General features: G+C 43.7%; 1 protein-coding gene across 2 annotated transcripts in view; it reads right to left on the reverse strand.

Annotated features, from left to right (window-relative positions):
- map1aa (microtubule-associated protein 1Aa) overlaps positions 1-18,733 on the reverse strand; it is a 40,239-nt gene that overhangs the window by 10,098 nt on the left and 11,408 nt on the right. Inside the window, exons 1-3 of one of the 2 annotated variants that reach the window (XM_070961284.1) lie at positions 13,325-13,750; positions 1,723-1,805; positions 95-235 (exon numbers count right to left, since the gene is read on the reverse strand). Coding sequence is in view for 1 of the 2 variants with exons in the window: in XM_070961274.1 (XP_070817375.1) it covers positions 95-235; positions 1,723-1,805 (224 nt within the window). In the remaining variant the exon portion in view is untranslated. Of the gene's footprint in view, positions 1-94; positions 236-1,722; positions 1,806-13,324; positions 13,751-18,733 lie in introns of those variants that run through there. The other variant, XM_070961274.1, reaches the window with a different exon arrangement.

An 18,733-nucleotide genomic window follows, 5' to 3' on the forward strand; every position in this document is an offset into this window, starting at 1 on the left:
AAATAACTGTGCCTACGTAAGCTTTAGAAACACAAGTTGATCCATACATGTACGCTGTACAGAAGCATTTGGAAACAGAGTGCACTCGGCTTACTTGAGGGTTGGAAATGATGTCAGAGAAGTGTTGCCAGGTGAAGGCTCCACCTTGCAGTAGGATGTCACCTCCCTGCTCAGAGCTCTGGCCGCTCAGTATCAGCAACTTATTCCCAGAAAGGTCAGTGATCAGAGAGTGAATCTGTGTAGAGTCAAGAACAGCACTTAATGCACATTAATGCTCTATAATAACATCTCCACAACTCATCAAGATCAAAGCTAAGTGGATCTGCACTGGAAAGATAAAAAATGCGAGTGACCAAATGCAAAAAAAATTAGTTGGTTAATAGGCTGCTTCCCCAAAGAGCAAAGTGTCTGCATCATCTAATATGACCATCTCATGAATACACCGAGTTGCAATTTGATTTGAGTGCTGTTGAGTTTGAGAGCTGCTGTTTCCCCTAATTGATGCCATCCAGGCAGCGTAGAGCCACTAGGATAAAAAACACGAGTGATGAATGGAAACTAAAGAAAAGAACACATTTAAAGAAATCAAAGTAGAAACTGCATCAATGAGTATGACAGAAAAAGCCGAACATTCAAGTCTGTCTAAAATTAGTCCAAAGAGTTGAACAGTTTCAGTCAGTTTCTGTCCAAATGCAATCTCTCCACTCCACACCCAAAACGAAAAGGTGAAATTCCTTCTGATGTCTGCCAATAAACAGAGCAGCCACTTATTTTAGACACACGTTATTTTTGTGTGTCATGGAGCAGCTGCAGAAGAATGACTGTTAAATGCAGTAGCTCAGCACAGCGTATTTCCTAATAAACTAGGTTTCTTGGCAGGTTCAGGGATCAGGTGTATTACAGATGAACTGTTTCAGAGAAGTAGGTTTAACCATTACCTGACTTCTCACCATACCACACCAGACAACAACAATAATAAAAATAACTAGACAATTTCCCCTGGGGAAATTTTGAAAGGGCTACTGCCGGAGTGTGTACAACAATTAATGCTAAGCTAACATTAGCATGTCAAATAACACATTAAAAAGATCTCAAACACCATTAGAATGCATTTAAGAATCATTTTACTGTAGGTTAGCATGCTAGCATTAGCATATTAACACAACAACCGATATCAAAAGTCAAACCTGTGTGCACCAACAAGTTCATAGGACCACATGTTAGCATTAGCCACAATGCTAATAGCGGCTAATGCTAAGCTAACATTAGCATGTCAAATAACACATTGAAAAGATCTCAAACACCTTTAGAATGCATTCAAGAATCACATTTCAGCAGCAGTCCCAGGCTAAGCAGCAGTCCCAGGCTAAGCTAGCTGACTAATTTTCACACTGACACTCAAATCTGAGTGTGCTTTTTTATAGAAGAATATCAAAGAAGAGTCTGTCTCCTGCTGTCAGGCTTCAGCTGAGTGACAGTGACTGAGAGTGTTTTCCTGTTAATCAACAAGAGACGATCACTAGCAGGAGAGACACGGACCTCCCATTGGGGCCAAACGGTGAACAGCAGGCGCTGCTGCCTTCTTCATAAGTGAACTCAGACGAAACACTTTGGCCTGAAACTCGACGGCGTGATTTGAATAAACACAGAATGTTTTCAGGTGTCCTGCAGGAGTCAGAGCATGTGGTCATCATCACCCTGCGGCGCCCAGGTGTGACTCACCTCTGAGGCAGCAGTCTCCTCCGATGGGTTCACCAACACCACTGTCTCCAGGACATCACTCTGATACTGGAGAACCCGCTGGCCTACAGCAAGCAGAGAGTAGAACAACTTTATGACTACACCAAGGCTGAATAATGCCAGGCAAGGAATAAAAAACAAAACATGAGTGAGTTCCAGATTCCTTATCTGATGTGGAAAATACCTGTTTGTTGCTCTAATTACACAAAAAACCCACAACATTTAAAAAGTCATTGGTAGGGTACAATCACACAATCCCTACAAGAGGAGAAAACACAGTTTGAAGGAATATTTTGGGAAACAAGCTTCACTTTCTTGCTGAACGTTAGATGAGAGAGTTGTTACCATTTTCAAGAGTCTCTGAAGCTTTATTTTAACTTTAAGGTAATGTTAGCATCAGCATGCTAACACACTCACAATGATAATGCTAAATTACTGATGTTGGTATGTTTTCCATGTTCAGACTCTAACTTGAGCGTGTTAGCATGCTAGTATTTGCTAATTAGCAATAACACCAGCTGAGGCTGGTGGGAACGACTAGTTTCACAGGTGTTGGATTACAAATAAACCACTGTATTCAAAAACAAATTATTTTGACGTCATGACAACCCACACAAGTGTTCCCTCTCTACTAGCATGGCTGAAAAGCTAATGAGCTTAAACACAGAAAGATGTAAACAGCACAGTACTCGGTCACTCTCTGCTCGCTTCCTGAGCCGTGAAGCTGCTCTTTAAGAGCATTTTCCATGAATAAAACTCCGGCTGTAAACTGAGCTGCCTGAAAACGGTGCTTGTTGGCAGGTAAATCAAAAGAACAACAACATTTCCCGGTATGAAGATCCTGTGGGATCAGGGTCATTTACTGACAATACAACGCCCTGTTTTCCAGCATCTGCCAACACAATCACTCCGCACATATGGCTGTGCATCCTCAACCCCGCCCCGCCTCCTCTTAGCTCACATGCCATCTTGTTTCTCCACTGGCACTAAGCTAAAGCCCCTTGATGGGTTTAATCCTGGACATACTCTCTTTTCATATACGATCACAACAATAACACCAAAATGAATCCGTCAGCCGCGAGCCTCGCTGGCTGTTGCTATGGGGATGCTTCTGTGGCTGCTGCTGCTGGCTGAGTTACACTGACCCAGTCTTGGCTGAGGGAGACGCATTGCAGCATTTCTGCGAGAGGGAGGGGAGGCTCGTACTGCATGAGAGTATGCACACAGCATCGCGTAGCACGGGAGGAGAAGGCGAGCGGTAAAGCAGCAGCAGCAGCTTTGAAAGCATGCAGGCGCTTCATCAGGGGATCTATTTTTAGCACCAAAGATGCTGCTCGCTCTTCCTCCACCTCAAAACTGTCAAGGAGCTGTCACGTCCATCTCTCCTTTGCCTGCTGAAGGAGGAGGCAAGGGCAAAGAGGGGTGAAAAAATTAATTCAGCACTTGGAGAGAAATGACATGCTGTAATATTCAGGGGTTATACGTGAGGTCAGGGACCTCACAGATACATGAGGCACTGGAGTCGCTCTGCATGTTTTACCAGCATCTGGGGGAACGTATCAGGCCACAACCACGAGCCAATTTGTGCAAAGTAACGGGCAACATCGGCTCAGCAGCATGTTCAGTGAGTAAACACGCCGTGGCCCAGTTTACAGATGCTGCTGTTTCACTGTCACCCTCCTCTGCTCATCAAACAAGCAGAGAAGAAGTGATGCTTGTTTATTAATGAACCCAACAGACTGTTTGGGTGCAAAAACAACAGCATGCGTGCAGTGTGAGCATTGTACTTTGAACGCTTTAAAGTGCTATTAGCTTCACAATAATCACGTGTTTCCTGAAAAAACAGGAAGGGAAGTATCCCAGAAAGTGATTGGTTGTTTACAACAGCTAATAGTTAGCCATCAATTTAGCATCAAGTAAAGCTGCCGCATCTGTCCGTCAGGAAACTCCACAAATCACTGCGAGTCGAGGCAGAGCGGCCGGAGGGCATCTGAGGCAAAACCAGAAAATACTCTCCACAAAATATGATCCAGTTTCACCCAAATCAGTGAGGAAATCTGTGTTTTTGTAGAGTAACAAGTGTGGCCCGGCCCCTAAAAACACTCCTGCTGCATCATAAAAATAAAAACAAAGTGTTTCATTGGACGCGAAATTACTTTTCCAGGAAATGGAAACTCTAAAATATCATTAATAGCAGCTTGTCAGGGTTGGGAGATAGTGTGTGATAAAAAGAAAATCAGTTTGGTTTAATGGTGCTGGGAGAAAATAAAAAGACCAACAGCGACGTTGAGGTTTTTATGTTCCTCTCAGTATGTTAACGAAGACCAGAAGCTCGTTCGTTGTTCTGAGACCATCAACATGTTTCACTGATGTGAATCAAAATGACCAAACGTGGAACATTTCAGCACTTTGTGAATTTTATGTCCTTCCTCCAATCAACAGGGATGTTCTAAAACCTAAAGCGGCAGCTGATTGGCTCTAAATGACTGCAGCTGCTGTCACTCCTCAGCACAGAAACAATGTTGACTGAGGCCACGTTTACACGTAGCAGGGTATTGTGGGAAACGGATATTTTGGCCCCTCCATTTTCAAAAATGTTGTCGTTTACATGAACCTGAATAAATACGCCGTCGAACGCATCATAACTATGCCAAAGCTATGGGCGCGAGTGTAAACATAGGTCGTACACACGGTGTTAAGTATTTTCATGTTGTGACGTTTCGAAACCTAAAACGCCGTTTAACCCAGTTTACACATAACCGGCGTTTTCAGAAATCTCCGCTTTGGCCAGAGTTTTTAAAAATGATCGTTTTCGTGAAAAAAACTCAGTTTGCGCGTTAACGAGAGGCCAAACCGCATGAAAACATATGCGTTTTCCCTAAGTGTAAACGTAGCCTGAGTCTGTATTTTACAAATATTACCAGCATCAATGGACACAGCAATAACTGGGACAACCAGCAGAGTCGAACATTTAAACACCAAAACCCAAACTGAACAAATGTGCTGCTTGAATGTTGGAGCCTTGTGGAGGTTTTTAAGGATTCATGACAGCGTTTGACTTTCCAGACTGCTCTGAAGGTAAAAGCACGTTTCATTTTACACATTTCAGTTGTATAATCTGCCACTGCTGTATGGAAGAAGCATTAACTGACAACTGAGTAAATACGCTTGAAAACACAGTGAAGCTCTGGCAGCAGAAAATCCCTCAACTCCCGAGAGAAGGCCAGCTGTCGGGCGTTCATGCACCAAAACAAACACGCAGCAGCAGCTTGATCTGTTCACATGCAGCAGCGCTTGTGTTAAAAAGGCCAAAGGAGGAAAAAGTGTAACATCCTCTGTTTCAGGGGTTCAGCGCGCTCAAAGCCACAAACCTTTGAGCTCTTTTCTGATTTCTGTAGTGACGACATCCGTCAAACATGTTTCAAAAATCTTTACGTGAACGAGTGGCGGTGAACAGATCTGAGTGTTCACACCATGATGATGATCATCAACTGACCCAGACTGGAACAGACCAGGTCCAGTGTGGCTCCATCAGTCACTCATGGACTCAACAGTCGTAACACGAGTCTCTAGCTTTAGTTTGTTCCTGTATGTGGAGCTCTTACTTCTCCTGATTCTGCTAAATGTCTCATATCTGTTCTTAAAGTTGAGACAACTGAAACATTTTCTGCAAACATTTTGATATAAAAACTAATGAACCTGTTCAAACGATGTCAGCTTCATTTCAGGGATGACCACACGCCACCTCACATCGCCTGCATTTAGCTTCATCTTCGTCTCTTTAGAGCTGTTAACTGTTACGACATCACGTTCGTGCGAGGAGAGGCGTCTGAAGGACGGCGTCCGAGCTGCGACCTTGACACCGTAACACAAGAGTGGAGGACAGGTACGAGCATCTCTGCTGGATAAGCTAACCTGGAGTGGACTGACTCTGTGCTCAGTGCTTGACGTCTCGGTTAAACTGAGCTCGTCAGGGTCTAAAACTCTCTTGTTTTGTGGATCTTTTGTTCCGGTCTTTGGTTTTGATGCTAGGTTCGCTTAAAATCAACAAAGAGCAAACAAAGCAGGCTGAGCTGCTGATATCCGACACAAAGTGTGCAAGCAGGATGAAAACTTTGGTTCAAAGAGGAGGCACGGCTACATTTATCCACACAGAGCAGTGACTTCTTCATTAAAGCTGCAGCTAGCGACTCATTTCCTGACTGTCTAATCTTAGTTATCATCTTCTCGACTGAACAGTTTATTGCTTGGACTGTAAAATCACAAAACCCTCTGAAGTCTTAATGTTACTGTTTCATCCGACCAGCATCCAAAAGTTAAAGATCTTTACAAAGATACAAAGCAGAAAAGGAGCAAATGAGAAGCTGAAACAGTCGAAAAATGTCTTAAAGGATTATCAATTGTTGCACATTTATTTTCTGTCGATCAGCTAATCGATCAATCAGCTGATTGCAGCTCTCTTCCTGATTTGGGTCACAGAATCACTGACAGCTGACAGAGAATCTGAAAGCAGCTCTTTGATAGTCGACACGTTTCTGTCAGCGCTCAGAAAATGCTGACGAAGAAGACGAAGCCGCCTTCGCTGCACAGCTTTTAGAGAGCAGAGAACCACAGCTGTCGTCATTACAGCTGCAGGTTCGTCGATGAACACCAGCGTCTGAGTGAAAGCTGTGACTGGTGAAGTTTGCATGTAGATGAGAAGAAGAAGAAGAACAAGAAGAAGAGGGCAGTCATGAATTGTTGTTGCTCCCCTGTGATGAAACTCTGCCTCTCCCTCCAACTAATGCTCTGCATGTCTGAGGAGCCCATTAACCGCCTCGCTCCTCTTTCCCATTTCCAGTTATTAAAGCGTCCAAGGACAATCTCCTGTAAAGCCACTCGTGTGCCCACTCCTCATTCAGACCGTAATCATGGAAACAAATGCTCGACAAATGCAGTCTGGGCCTCTGTGGCTCGAGCCTCTCATCCGGCTGAACGCCACAGACGAACAATGGAGGGCTGAGGGGGGTTGATGCTGCTGTAGGAGAGCTGTGACCCTTTGTCAGCCCTGCTGGCTCTGAGGGATAAAGTGGGTCCAGCACCACACATCAGGTTATGGTTGGTGCATTAGACCAGTGCAACAGCTGGATATTGACTGGTCAGCGTGGGCGATGGAGGATGTCGCCTGTGAAAATGCGATCTCTCACACTACTACAGCCAAGTGTGCTACATTAAACCCAAAAGAGCCACATGGTCCCACCTGAGGGTCCGCTCACTGGCTCTCAGCTGTCACATCGTCGTCATCAGCTGGATTTTGCCGAGCTGTCATGAAGATGGCTCTGATGTGAGCTCAGCAGCTGTTATGATTTAAGAACCAGAGTTTCAGCCTTGATGATATTAAGAGAAGTTAATGTCTCCATTGTGATTTGTAGCTAATTCTGCAAACACATATAACATATACGTGTTAGATACTGCATATGTGTTTAAAGACCACGAGCTGCTGGTTTTTATGGAAGCTCAGCAAAGAAAACAAAAGCAGACTTGGGAGGATTATGACTGAGGTATCGCAAAATTATGATTTATGATCTCATGCTTACAAATAAAGATCTCATCTCCAGACAAACTGTGTTTCCTGAAGTGTCTCTGAGTTCATGTGTTCACAAAGTGGTGAACTCGCGCCATCCTCGCTGTGAACGACTGAGCCTTTCCGGGACGCCCGTTTTATACCCCACCATGATCCTCTCACCTGTTACTAATGAGCCTGTTTACCTGTGGAATGATCCAAACGTGGTTCACGTTTAAAGTCTTATTTTAGCGCGTGCTGAAACACTTTGTCTCGCTTCACTGAGCTTCACTGAATAAGATGGTGCAGAAGAAAAGCTTCTTCTTCACTTGAACAGAGAGAGAAGTCTAATAGTGAGTGGGTGTTTGCAGCATTAAGAACAAATCAAAAGCAGAGCGAGCCTACACACTCCTGCCTGTGGTGCATGATGGGAAGCAGTTTTGTGGCCATTACTGTCCGAGGCGGCGGCGACACGTTTTCTGCCCACTCATCGCCAAAACGCCACCCAAAGCCAGAAGGAAGGGTGTTTATTTGTGAGCCTCGTGGTGAAAGTAGACCATGTCCCATATATGTGGGTCTGTGTGAGTCCACGCGGCGTGATTGTCCCGCTGAGGATAAAAATACAGCAGGAAGGCGCAGCCCACGCCGGCTCAGCATTTCCACTGCAACACGTCACAAAGAAGCAGCCACTCCGGACGCATGCAGCCATATTTTAAACTCACTGTTTTGGCCTCACATCTCAGCCGACTGCGACGCCTTCCTCAGTTTAGATCTATGAGTTCAAAGCCCGCCTGCAGCAGCACAATGAGTCGAGCTATCAAAGACACCTTCTGGCTCTCAGAACAAACTAATTACGTTCTTCGTACTCTATCTGGCAGCTCGCTGCTCATTTGGTTTCCAGCTGGCAGAAGCTTTTGTTTATAACCTACGAGCGGGTTCATTTGGAGCGGTGGCATGATAAATGGCAGCACACCTTCATTACAGAAGCATGAAGCTGCCCTCGTTAAGAAGTCAGTGAGAGGGTCGTTAGTGACAGCAGGGAAGCTGGATGTGAGCACGGTGAGCGTCAGCGAGGTGCTGACGCTCCAATCAAAACCCAGAAAAGGTGAAAACAGTCAGTGTTTGTTAGAGGGACGCCGACAGAGGCTACTTCCATCGAGCTGCACACCTTTACCTGATACGGCCTGACGACCAATCAGCTGTTTCTGCTACAAAACCAGAAGAAGATGATAATGAAGAAGATGATGATGATGAAGAAGAAAAAGATGATGATGATATAATGAAGAAGATGATGAAGAAAAAGATGACAATGATAAATGAAGAGGAAGAAGATGATGATGATGATGATAATGAAGAAGAAGATGATGATGAAGAAAAAGATGATGATGATATAATGAAGAAGATGATGAAGAAAAAGATGACGATGATAAATGAAGAGGAAGAAGATGATGATGATGAAGAAAAAGATGATGATGATGATGATGATAATGAAGAGGATGATGATGATGATAATGAAGAAGATGAAGAACATGATAATGAAGAAGATGATGATAAAGAAGAAGAAGAAAAAGATGATATAATGAAGAAGATGATGATGATGATGAAGAAAAAGATGATGATGATGATAATGAAGAAGAAGATGATGATGAAGAAAAAGATGCTGATGATATAATGAAGAAGATGATGAAGAAAAAGATGACGATGATAAATGAAGAGGAAGAAGATGATGATGATGAAGATGATGATAATGAAGAAGATGAAGAACATGATAATGAAGAAGATGATGATGATAATGAAGAAGATGATGATAAAGAAGAAGAAGAAGATGATATAATGAAGAAGAAGAAGATGATGATATAATGAAGAAGAAGATGATGATGATGATGATGATGATGATAAGAAGAGGAGGAAGGAGAAGAAGAAGACGATGATATAATGAAGAAGATGAAGAACATGATAATGAAGAAGAAGAAAAACATGATGATAATGAAGAAGAGGAGGAAGATGATGATGATGAAGAAAAAGATGATGATGATGATGAAGCAGCAGTAGTTTCAGCTGATCGCATCAAGTTCGGGCAGTTTCTGGTTTGAAGAGTAACCTTCATCGCTGACAGGGTGGACGCAGCTGAAGCAGAGCTGATGGATTGATCAGGATCGATTGGGACATCAGTAAATCACCGCTCGGCCCCGATTCGTCAGTTTCCTCCTCGTCCATCAGACTGGACAGAACACATAAACGAGCACTGAGGGAGTGAATCCTGTCTCCCAGCGACACGGACAGAGTTACGAAGAAAAGCATCAGGGTGTCCGTGTCCTCAGAGGGACGTGACTGTGGCGCGCAGGTGATTTGTACCTGCTGCTGTCACCTGCAGGTGTATTAACACCGGTGCAGCTCTCAGGTGAGCCCTGAGGGAAACAATCAAAGGGCTGAATTAGAGCCTGCGGTGCAGCGGCGGCCTTCGCTTCATTAAACGCTGCCTGTGGCTGCTGCAAGCAGCTGCTGCACATAGAGGCTCCTTCTCACGGCGCCCAAACACACACAGATATGATCTATGCAAAACATCAAACGTCTTTCAGGAGCAGCGTCAAAGCGGGACTGACTCCTGATTGGCCGTCTTTCATGCAAATTCATACAAATTTTTAACTGAAAAGCCTCAAAGTTGCAGCTAACTTATCGCATTTGGATCAGAGAAGCTGCGGCTGGCAGCCAATCAGAGTCGAGCGCTGTCATTTTTCATGCAAACACTTGCTGCTTCCGGCTCTTTAAATGTCTGGATTTGCTGCTTTTCTTTGTCATTCATGATCATGAATGAAGAGTCTTTGGGTTTTGGACTGCTGGTTGGACAAAAGATGCAAACGTTTTTACGGATGAAGCATCAACAACCCTGATACCAACAGAGTCTGGACTCTGTGAAACATGGATAAACCAGAGTCAATCATTTCCTGTCAAACTGTCTCCTGAAGTGTCCCTGAGTCCATGTACCCGTGTGTGTATGTAGATACACAAAAAGACCAAGCCGAGCACAGACGCGGCTGATTAAACGAGGACGGACGCCGCGCTTCGTTAGAAAGATGCACTCAGGACAATTTCAAGGTGATCCATCAAGAGACGTCCTGTGTGAGACGTTAATGTGGAAAGACAGAGTGTAATTACAGCTCACAGCATGAGGAAGCACAAACCGAGCTGGTCTCTACGATCCGGATCAGCCTGGATTTCAACGAGTGTGACTGACACCTCAACCATATCCTTAAACGTCACGCTGACACGTCTCAAAACGTCTCACCGTGTCACTGGAAGACGAGCAGATTTCACTTCTTCCACCCGTCAAGAACATGAAGGTAACAGAAAAACATCTTGTTAGCAGCGTCAGACACCAATTAGCACCGCCAACACAAAATGACTTCCTAATGAAGACATAAACTGAAAGCAGCTCTCACACACACACACACACACACACACACACACACACACACACACACACACACACACACACACACACACACAGTTCATTCTTTAAAAAGCTTCAGGAGTTTCCTCAAACAGCTGATCGCTGTGGTTCAAATCAAACAAACAGTTAGAAATGCTGCATCTGTTGGGGACTATTTTCAGCGGCGGATGAATCCACGTTTGGTGCTATAGTGCGTGTTTATGGAAGCAGGACGGTGTCTGTGTGTGTGTGTGTGTGTGTGTGTGTGTGTGTGTGTGTGTGTGTGTGTGTGTGTGTGAGAGAGTCAGAGTAAACTACAGTGTGTGTGTTCATGGTGGTGAGGGAACAGCAGTGAGGCTCACTGATGTGTTTTTAAAGGAGCTCAGAGGAAGAAGATCGATCAGCTGTGATACACACACAGGACTGTTAGCGGTTAGCCGTTAGCATTCACTGCAGAAGATCTCCAGCTGTGATCCTTTAAACACAGTTCTTCCAAACGTTCAGGCCTTCAGTGATGATAAAGGAAGCAACAACTTGAGATTATTTTTGCTGTTTGTGTTGCTGAGACGCTCGAAACAGCAGCAGAAACTGGAGAAGCTCCACCCTGCCTGATCCTGCTGAGCTCAGCACTCTGCCTCACCCACCCAAAGGCATTATGGGAGTTCACAGAGCACACTGTGGTCTGTGTGTGTGTGTGTGTGTGTGTGTGTGTGTGTGTGTGTGTGTGTTTGTCAACAGGAGAATCCAATAATCACTCAAAGAACAGAACATCTGATGTGATTCAGACGTTATGAAACAGAAAACATGATCACAGCTGACCCGTCCGCTTCAGTCTGCGAGGACGGTGAGGACGGTGAGGACGGTGAGGACGCCTCAAGGACTTTTCAAAGACAACCTCCAGTCCAGGTTTCAATAATTAACCCCCGGCTGGTTAACAATGCAAACAGAGCTGCGACTAACGGTTATTTATATGTTTTGATGCGTCGCCTGATTTGCATTTAATGTCTGAAAATGGTGAAAAATGTCCTCAGAGGACAAGGTGATGTCTTCACATTGTCTGTCCGGTTTAAAGCCGAACAGAGACAACAGAAAATCTGCAACTTTTTGATAATAATTGTTTCTGTCATTTTTTAAAATAAAAATGACAAACGCTGACGTAGTTTTTCTCACGTGACAGTCAATAAACGTCTCTACGTTTTGGACAGTCGGTCTTTAACTTGTGACGGGCGTCTTTCACAGCTCACGCTTATCGACTGAACGACTGATCAAGAAAACAATCATCAATAATGAATAAAACTGTTTGTCTTCAGCTCGTTTGTTTTGTCCAAAACTCAAAGATGTTCAGTTTACGATCATAAAAAACAGGAAAACACAGATTATGAAAAGGTTTCCAAATATTTATTCAATCGATCAATCGATGTATTGTTTCTGGGATACTGTGAGGGGCTTTTTCATTATTTTCTGACATTTTGTACAGTAATCAATTAATTAATTGTAAAAATAATGGTCAGATGATGATGATCAATCAGGAAAATAATTCATTGGTTCTAAAAAAATTGCACTCATTTAACGAAACGCCCAAAACTCAAACGTGTATCAAAACTCAAAATACAGAAATGACTTAAACGCTTAAATCTACTATTAAATGTGTCATTGATTATTTTAATTGAGCTACTGATTGATGAATTGACTCATCTGTAGTTCAGAGGAACATCACATCTCCATCCTGTACAGAAATAATCTGCCTCGCGTGTGTTGGGATTAAAACAGCTGTCAGTCGACTGTGTGCTGCTTTCTATTTTTGGACATTTTTGTCTGGTCGGTTGCATAAGTTTGGGGTTATTCAGAGAGCGAAGTCTAATCCGAACAGCCTTCAGATGATGGAAGGAGCTGTGGACCAGCCTTCAGGCCAGAAGATGCTTTTTTCCCACCTTTAAAATCAGGTCACCCAGATTTACTCATCTGAACTGAGAGCAGCTAACAGCAGCGACAAATGAGCATAAACTGAGAGTTAAGACGAGAACGTGAGTCAGAGAGGCTGTTTACAGGGAGGAGAGGCTGAAGGCCGCAAAACTACAAACTGCACCATCATCCCGTTGGATCAGAGGGGAAATGAGCAAAGCCCGGAGAGGACAGAGCGCAGAGGTCCTGATCTCTGCGTTGTCTCTGCTCATTTGTGGGTTTTGACCACCTGAGGACGAGTTTGCATCCTACAATCACAAACGTTGCACATTTAAGGCTGATTATAGACCCAATATTCTTTTAATTGACTGTTTTTAGGCTGGATCATAAAAGCAATGACCATCAAATAAAAGGATTCCACCAGAGTGATGTCCCTGACACCTCACTTCGACCATCACACTGACAGAAAATAGATTTTCACCTTAAAATGTTCAAAAATGCTAATTTTCTGTCTGTTCTGGAGGATATAGTCACCTGAGGTCTCATGACCTCAGTGTTTCTGACCAGAAAGTACATAATGTGACTAAAATGCAGCATCTGGATGTTTAAAAGACACTGTGAGTAAATTTTAGGGCTAAATTCGACCGAATGCTGCAGTGACAGTACAAACAGCCATATGCACTGAAACGGATTATCATCATGTTACTCACATTATATTCCGTCCACGGCCTCTGAACGCACCCAGCCTCCGTCAGTGTCAAAATGTCTCGTCTTCACGCATCAGATTCCTTCAGTGACTGCGACCATCCGCATGCAGGGTGACGCTGCGGCGTTATAAAACCAGCCACCCGATCAGAGCGCCAGTCCGGCCGGTCCCCGAGCCTCTGCGCGCCTGCTTCGACGCGTCTGACACATCGGAGGCGAAGCGGAGGAGAAGCGGCGCTGCACCGCCTCGTGCGTGAGGAGAAGCGGTGAAGGAGGTCTAACCGTCCGTCAGAGAGGATGGAGCGGAGGAGGGGCGGTGCTGCTGCTGCTGCTGCTGCTGCTGCTGGGCTGCGGATGGAGATGGAGGCAGGTCGGCCTGCTTCACATCAACACCTACACTCTGCTGGCTCGTGCTGCGTTCACGAACCCGTCGTACGCTCCAGTGTCAGACGCGAAGTGGTACTGTTGCATTCACGTAAATCAGACAATTCCCAACTCGAGTCGACGAGGAGGAGAACATGGCGAGTTTCTGGTGATGGTACAAACGATGAGCTTTAATCCAGGGCCATGGCCAGGATGCTATAAATACTGAGACCATGAGTCCCCTGAACACACCACTCACCAAATCTTACCCTGATTTTTCCTATTTTATGTCTGAAATGTTAAATTAGGTTTCACCTTTTTATGAAAGTTCGTCTTGTTTTCCAACATGAAGCTCTAAATGATGCCAGTTTTCCAACCCAATGTGGCACGAATTTTTACTTTCAAAAATCTGCCCGAGAAAATACAAATGAATGTGTTTCCATCCACTGTCAAACATTTCATCATCACAAACAATAAAGGTGCCATGAAACCAGTGTAAGACTATTTAAAAGCTCGAGTCAAAACAATGTGGAAAACATGATGGAAAAATGACGTTTAGCTGCGTTTCATGTATTAATGTGAGGAAGGTTACAGCCTCCTCATCGCTGCACACAGTCCTGATGTTTTCCCAGTAACATCAGTGGATGTTTAAGCAACATGCAGGCTGCCTTATGATTTATTCCCTCAGTCTCATTTTGTTTTTATCGATGCATCGATTTTCTCCCCTCAGAAAAGCATCAAAACATTTGAAATCTTTCCTGTCACGGCTTTAAAAACGGGCAGATGACACTTGAAGACACTTCATAGGGAGAAACGCTGAAGCTGTTTTGGCCTGAAAATAATCAGATTTTTTTTCATTGAGTCTAAAAATAGGTCCACTAATCAGCTTACGAAATGGCCATTATGTGTTCTTAATTGTGGAGGGAAACTCCAGCCGTTTAGCTAATTCGACCTCGCCCTCTCGGGTGGTTTGGATTTAATGCAGTTTAATTTTCAGCTCAGACGACGGAGACGAGTCAATGAGAAACAGGGATTTGGCAGAATAACAGTCGCAGGCCTGACGCTTTATCACCTTTCAGCTGTCGTGGCTAACATGTTAGCACACAGCTAACAGCTGCAGCATCACATCAGAGACGTGTTTGTGTCCGTCTGATCAAAATCCAACATTATCTGACTCTGTGGCTCCTCTTTCTTCAAAAGCTTGTTTTTGTTGTTGTTTATTTTATCTGCATGTTACATCCACTTCCTGTCTGTCCATCCTGGGAGAGGAGTCCCTCTTCTGTCGCTCCTCTTCAGGTTTCTTCCATTTTTCCTGTTAAAGATGTCGACGTGATAGCTTTGTGTCGTGCACGGTGGGTTTATCGAGGCTGAAACTGAGCTGAAACAACCTTTTGATTAATCCCTCAAATGATTATGATGATGATTCAATAATCCATCAGCAGTTTCAGTCATTTTTAAGCAAACAATGAATTGGCTCCAGCTTCTGTACAAATATTTACTAATTGTCCTCCTGTTCTATGATTGCAAGAGGAATATTGACATGGCTGTTTTTCACAACTTTCTGACATTTCAGGCATCAAAATATGAATGAATGACTCGTTAATATAGCATATCGTTTAACATTTAGCGTGTTACATTCAACATGCTGCTGTTAAACCTGTTAGCATGTGGGTGTTGATGAAGAGACCAAACAATAATTTAACCTAAAGCAGAAAAAGCAGATGTTCAGAGTCAGTTATGACCTCATTCAACTCTCAGCAAACTGACTTGCAAACAGCAGAAATGAAATGAAGCCATCGCTGTACAGCAGTACTGAGGCTACGTAAGTGGGAAAAAGTAAATGGACAAAACGTGTTTTAACCCACATGTATGAAACACTGTGCTGACGCTAATCTCCTTTTCTTTAACTTAATCCCAAACACCAACTTTACTGTGGAGGTGGACGATGTTCATGTAGACAAATAAAGTTAGATATTATTATTAGGTGGGAAGCGAGTGGATTGTCTGTTCTGGGAAGGGGCTTTTCAAACAGCTGTGACTCAAACGGCAGCTGCTGGGTGGGACACAAACTAAAATAGACTCTTAGCTCTGCCAACCTGACCGGCTTTAAAGCATGAATCACAGCGTTTCACTAACAGAGAGAGACTGATGCTGATTCACAGAGATGGATGTCACTGCTTACCAGCCCTGTCACAAGACATCCATCATTTTGTCCCTTTATAACTTTTTTTGGATCACACAGAAAATAATTTACTGTGATGCAGAAATAGCTCACAAGGCAGAAAAAGCAAACTTAAATGCGATGAGTCACTCGTCAACTTTAAGATGCAGGAAAGAGAAGTTTCACCCTTCAGTCTCCTCCTGATCATAAAAAGCTCTTTGAAAAGAGCCTGCGGTTGCTCCAGTATTTTAACCTCCTCTGTAAAAAGCCTGTTAGTGAAACTCAAGTGCATCATATCCACTCTGTTGAGGCAGCACTGATGCAGCATCATCTCATATAACCGGCCATCTCCTCTAAATGTCAGACGGCTGTTCGCCGTCCAGCTCGGATGGCCGCCCTGCCGCGCCCTTCTCTCCAGACGTGCTGTTTTCCCCCGAATGTCTCGGCTCTTCCCGCCCTCCTCTCCTCCCTCCTCCGCTCCTTACATCACTCTCAATCCTCTCGCACATGGAAAGGCGAACACACAGCAGCTGGTCAAGGTCACATGGTTTTTTAGTATTTGTAGACTAATGTGTTTCTCAGAAGAAGTTTTGCCACCACGACTGCGTGCTTTCAACTCCAGCGACTCTATTTTCTGTGGCCTGCGTGAAGCAGTTCGTCTAAAAGGCAGCAGCCCGAGCTGTTAGGCATATGTGTCTGAGCAAGTGTGGTATCATAACCCAAGGTCAGAGAAGCATGTAAATACTGTACATCTCACACGTCTATGGCAAAGGTCAGTTTCAGTCGAATTTCATCAGTCAAGGCTGATTAATGCAAACCGAACACCAATCCAACCAATCAAATTATGCCAAAACTGAGCTTTCCACCACTTCATATCTCAACAAGTACCTTTTGTAAAGCATTCATTGTCCTAAGAGGATGTTTCCTAATGAGATCCTTTGTTCCTCTATAGCGTCACCATGTGGCTCACATTTGTAATTTTGCATCGTATGGATTGAATGAATGAATGAATGAATGAATATACAGATATTTATTCAAGTACCTGCAAAACAAATTCCTGTCAGTTTCAGCTGCACTTTCATGTGTTCATGTGCTAACTGTGCTAATTAGCAAATGTTAGTATGCTAACATGAAAAGCTAAGATGATGAACATGGTGACATTATAGATCTGCCTGCTAAAGCTCAGTATGTTTGCATTGTCCTTTTGAGCATTAGTACCTTAGCTTTATGATTTAGCTCAAAGTACTGCTGTGCCGATGCACAGCCTCACAGAGCTGCTAGCATGGCTAACCTCGAAAGGCGCCCTGTGGCGTTTTCTGGAAAGAAAGGTGACGTGATATCTTTATATTGAGTGTGTGTAAACATTTGCGAAGTAGACCTTTTAAATATTTAAAATCATGCATCGTTTACGTTCATGTTTGCTAGCTTGCAGTCGTCTTCTTCGTTGCCTTTGTTGGCGCATTACGATGTGTTTCTTTGCACATTACTGCCATCTGTGGCCAAACAGTGAAACCAGAGGCATGTACAGTATAAACAAAATGGGATCCACTTGTAAAAAACCTGTTCCATAGTGCGACTAGTGATTGAAAACTGCACAAGGCACCTTTAATTCCCCATTCAGCTAAACTGATTTAGACACACTTGCTGCAGCTTTTGTTAACAGATGATGTTTAGATGTGTCATGGCAAAGAAGCAGCTAATCTCACCTCTTTCTGTCCCTTTGCATTACATTAAAAACAGGCTTACTATGAAATAAATAGTCCACTCTAGCTTCAGACCATGCATGTGAAAACGTCAGTTGCTTTGATTAAACTAATGTTTGTCTAAATCTAAATGCGTCAGCCGTCAGCTCCCTGCAGGCCAATTACTGCTGGTTATTGTCAAAACTTCCCCAGACTGATGGATGTATGCTAGACCAAAGAAACCCCCCCACAAAACATAGCGCTGAAACAAAAAGTCAATTAATTGACAGGAAAATGATGAACACTATTTTTGGGAATGAATTAATCATTTAAGTCACTTGTCGTGCAGAAATCCAAAACATTCACATGTTCAACCTCTTAGTGTTTTTCTTTTTTTAATCATTATTAATTGATTAGGTCCAGGTTTTGTTTTATTATATTTTATAGACCAAATGATTGATCATTTAAATAAGGAATGAAAATGAAAATGAGTTGCAGCCCAAACAAGAATAAATAAGCAGTGATTACTTATCCTGTCATGTGGCAGAATATTACAAATACCATTTTGCATCATGTTTTCTAATACAGCACCACCACTGACTACATCCTGCAAACACCTCCCTGACCAGATTTGGCTCATAACTGAACATTATAAGCTTCTCGATGATGGTTTTGCGGCGGTGCTTTTGTAGCAGATTGCAGTAGATTGTACAGATGCACCTAAAGAGCTGCTAACTCACAGTGTCCGTCCTCCACCCAAAGACATCACACGCATCCCCACAGGCTCTCTCCTTTCACCGTGCAGCTCTCCTTCCAGCAATTTCACTGTCTTTCACCTCTTTCAGCCTAAACGCGTGCACTCACACGCGTGCACGTGTGTGTGTGTGTGTGTGTTGTCAGGTCCAGATGAAAGACTCTGGATCGGGGGACCCTTCTTCTTGATGTACAGCCCTGACTGCAGAGGAGCTGTGGGACAGATCAATATTAGCTGCTGAATTATTAACCAGCACACGTTCTCCTAAACTGCACCCAGAACAAATGCTGGTAATTTTTAAGGCGCGTCATTAAAATTTTAACCGCTCGTTAGATAACTGACAATGACACAGATTGCACGCCGTCCCTGCAGTCAGCTCCCTGTTCATCGGTGCAACCTGCACGTATTGCCTCTCAAAGCACATCTCTGTGATTTGCTGTATATTTGTGGCCTT

This window comes from Chaetodon trifascialis, chromosome 1, assembly GCF_039877785.1.
Source record: "Chaetodon trifascialis isolate fChaTrf1 chromosome 1, fChaTrf1.hap1, whole genome shotgun sequence".
NCBI lineage: Eukaryota > Metazoa > Chordata > Actinopteri > Chaetodontiformes > Chaetodontidae > Chaetodon > Chaetodon trifascialis.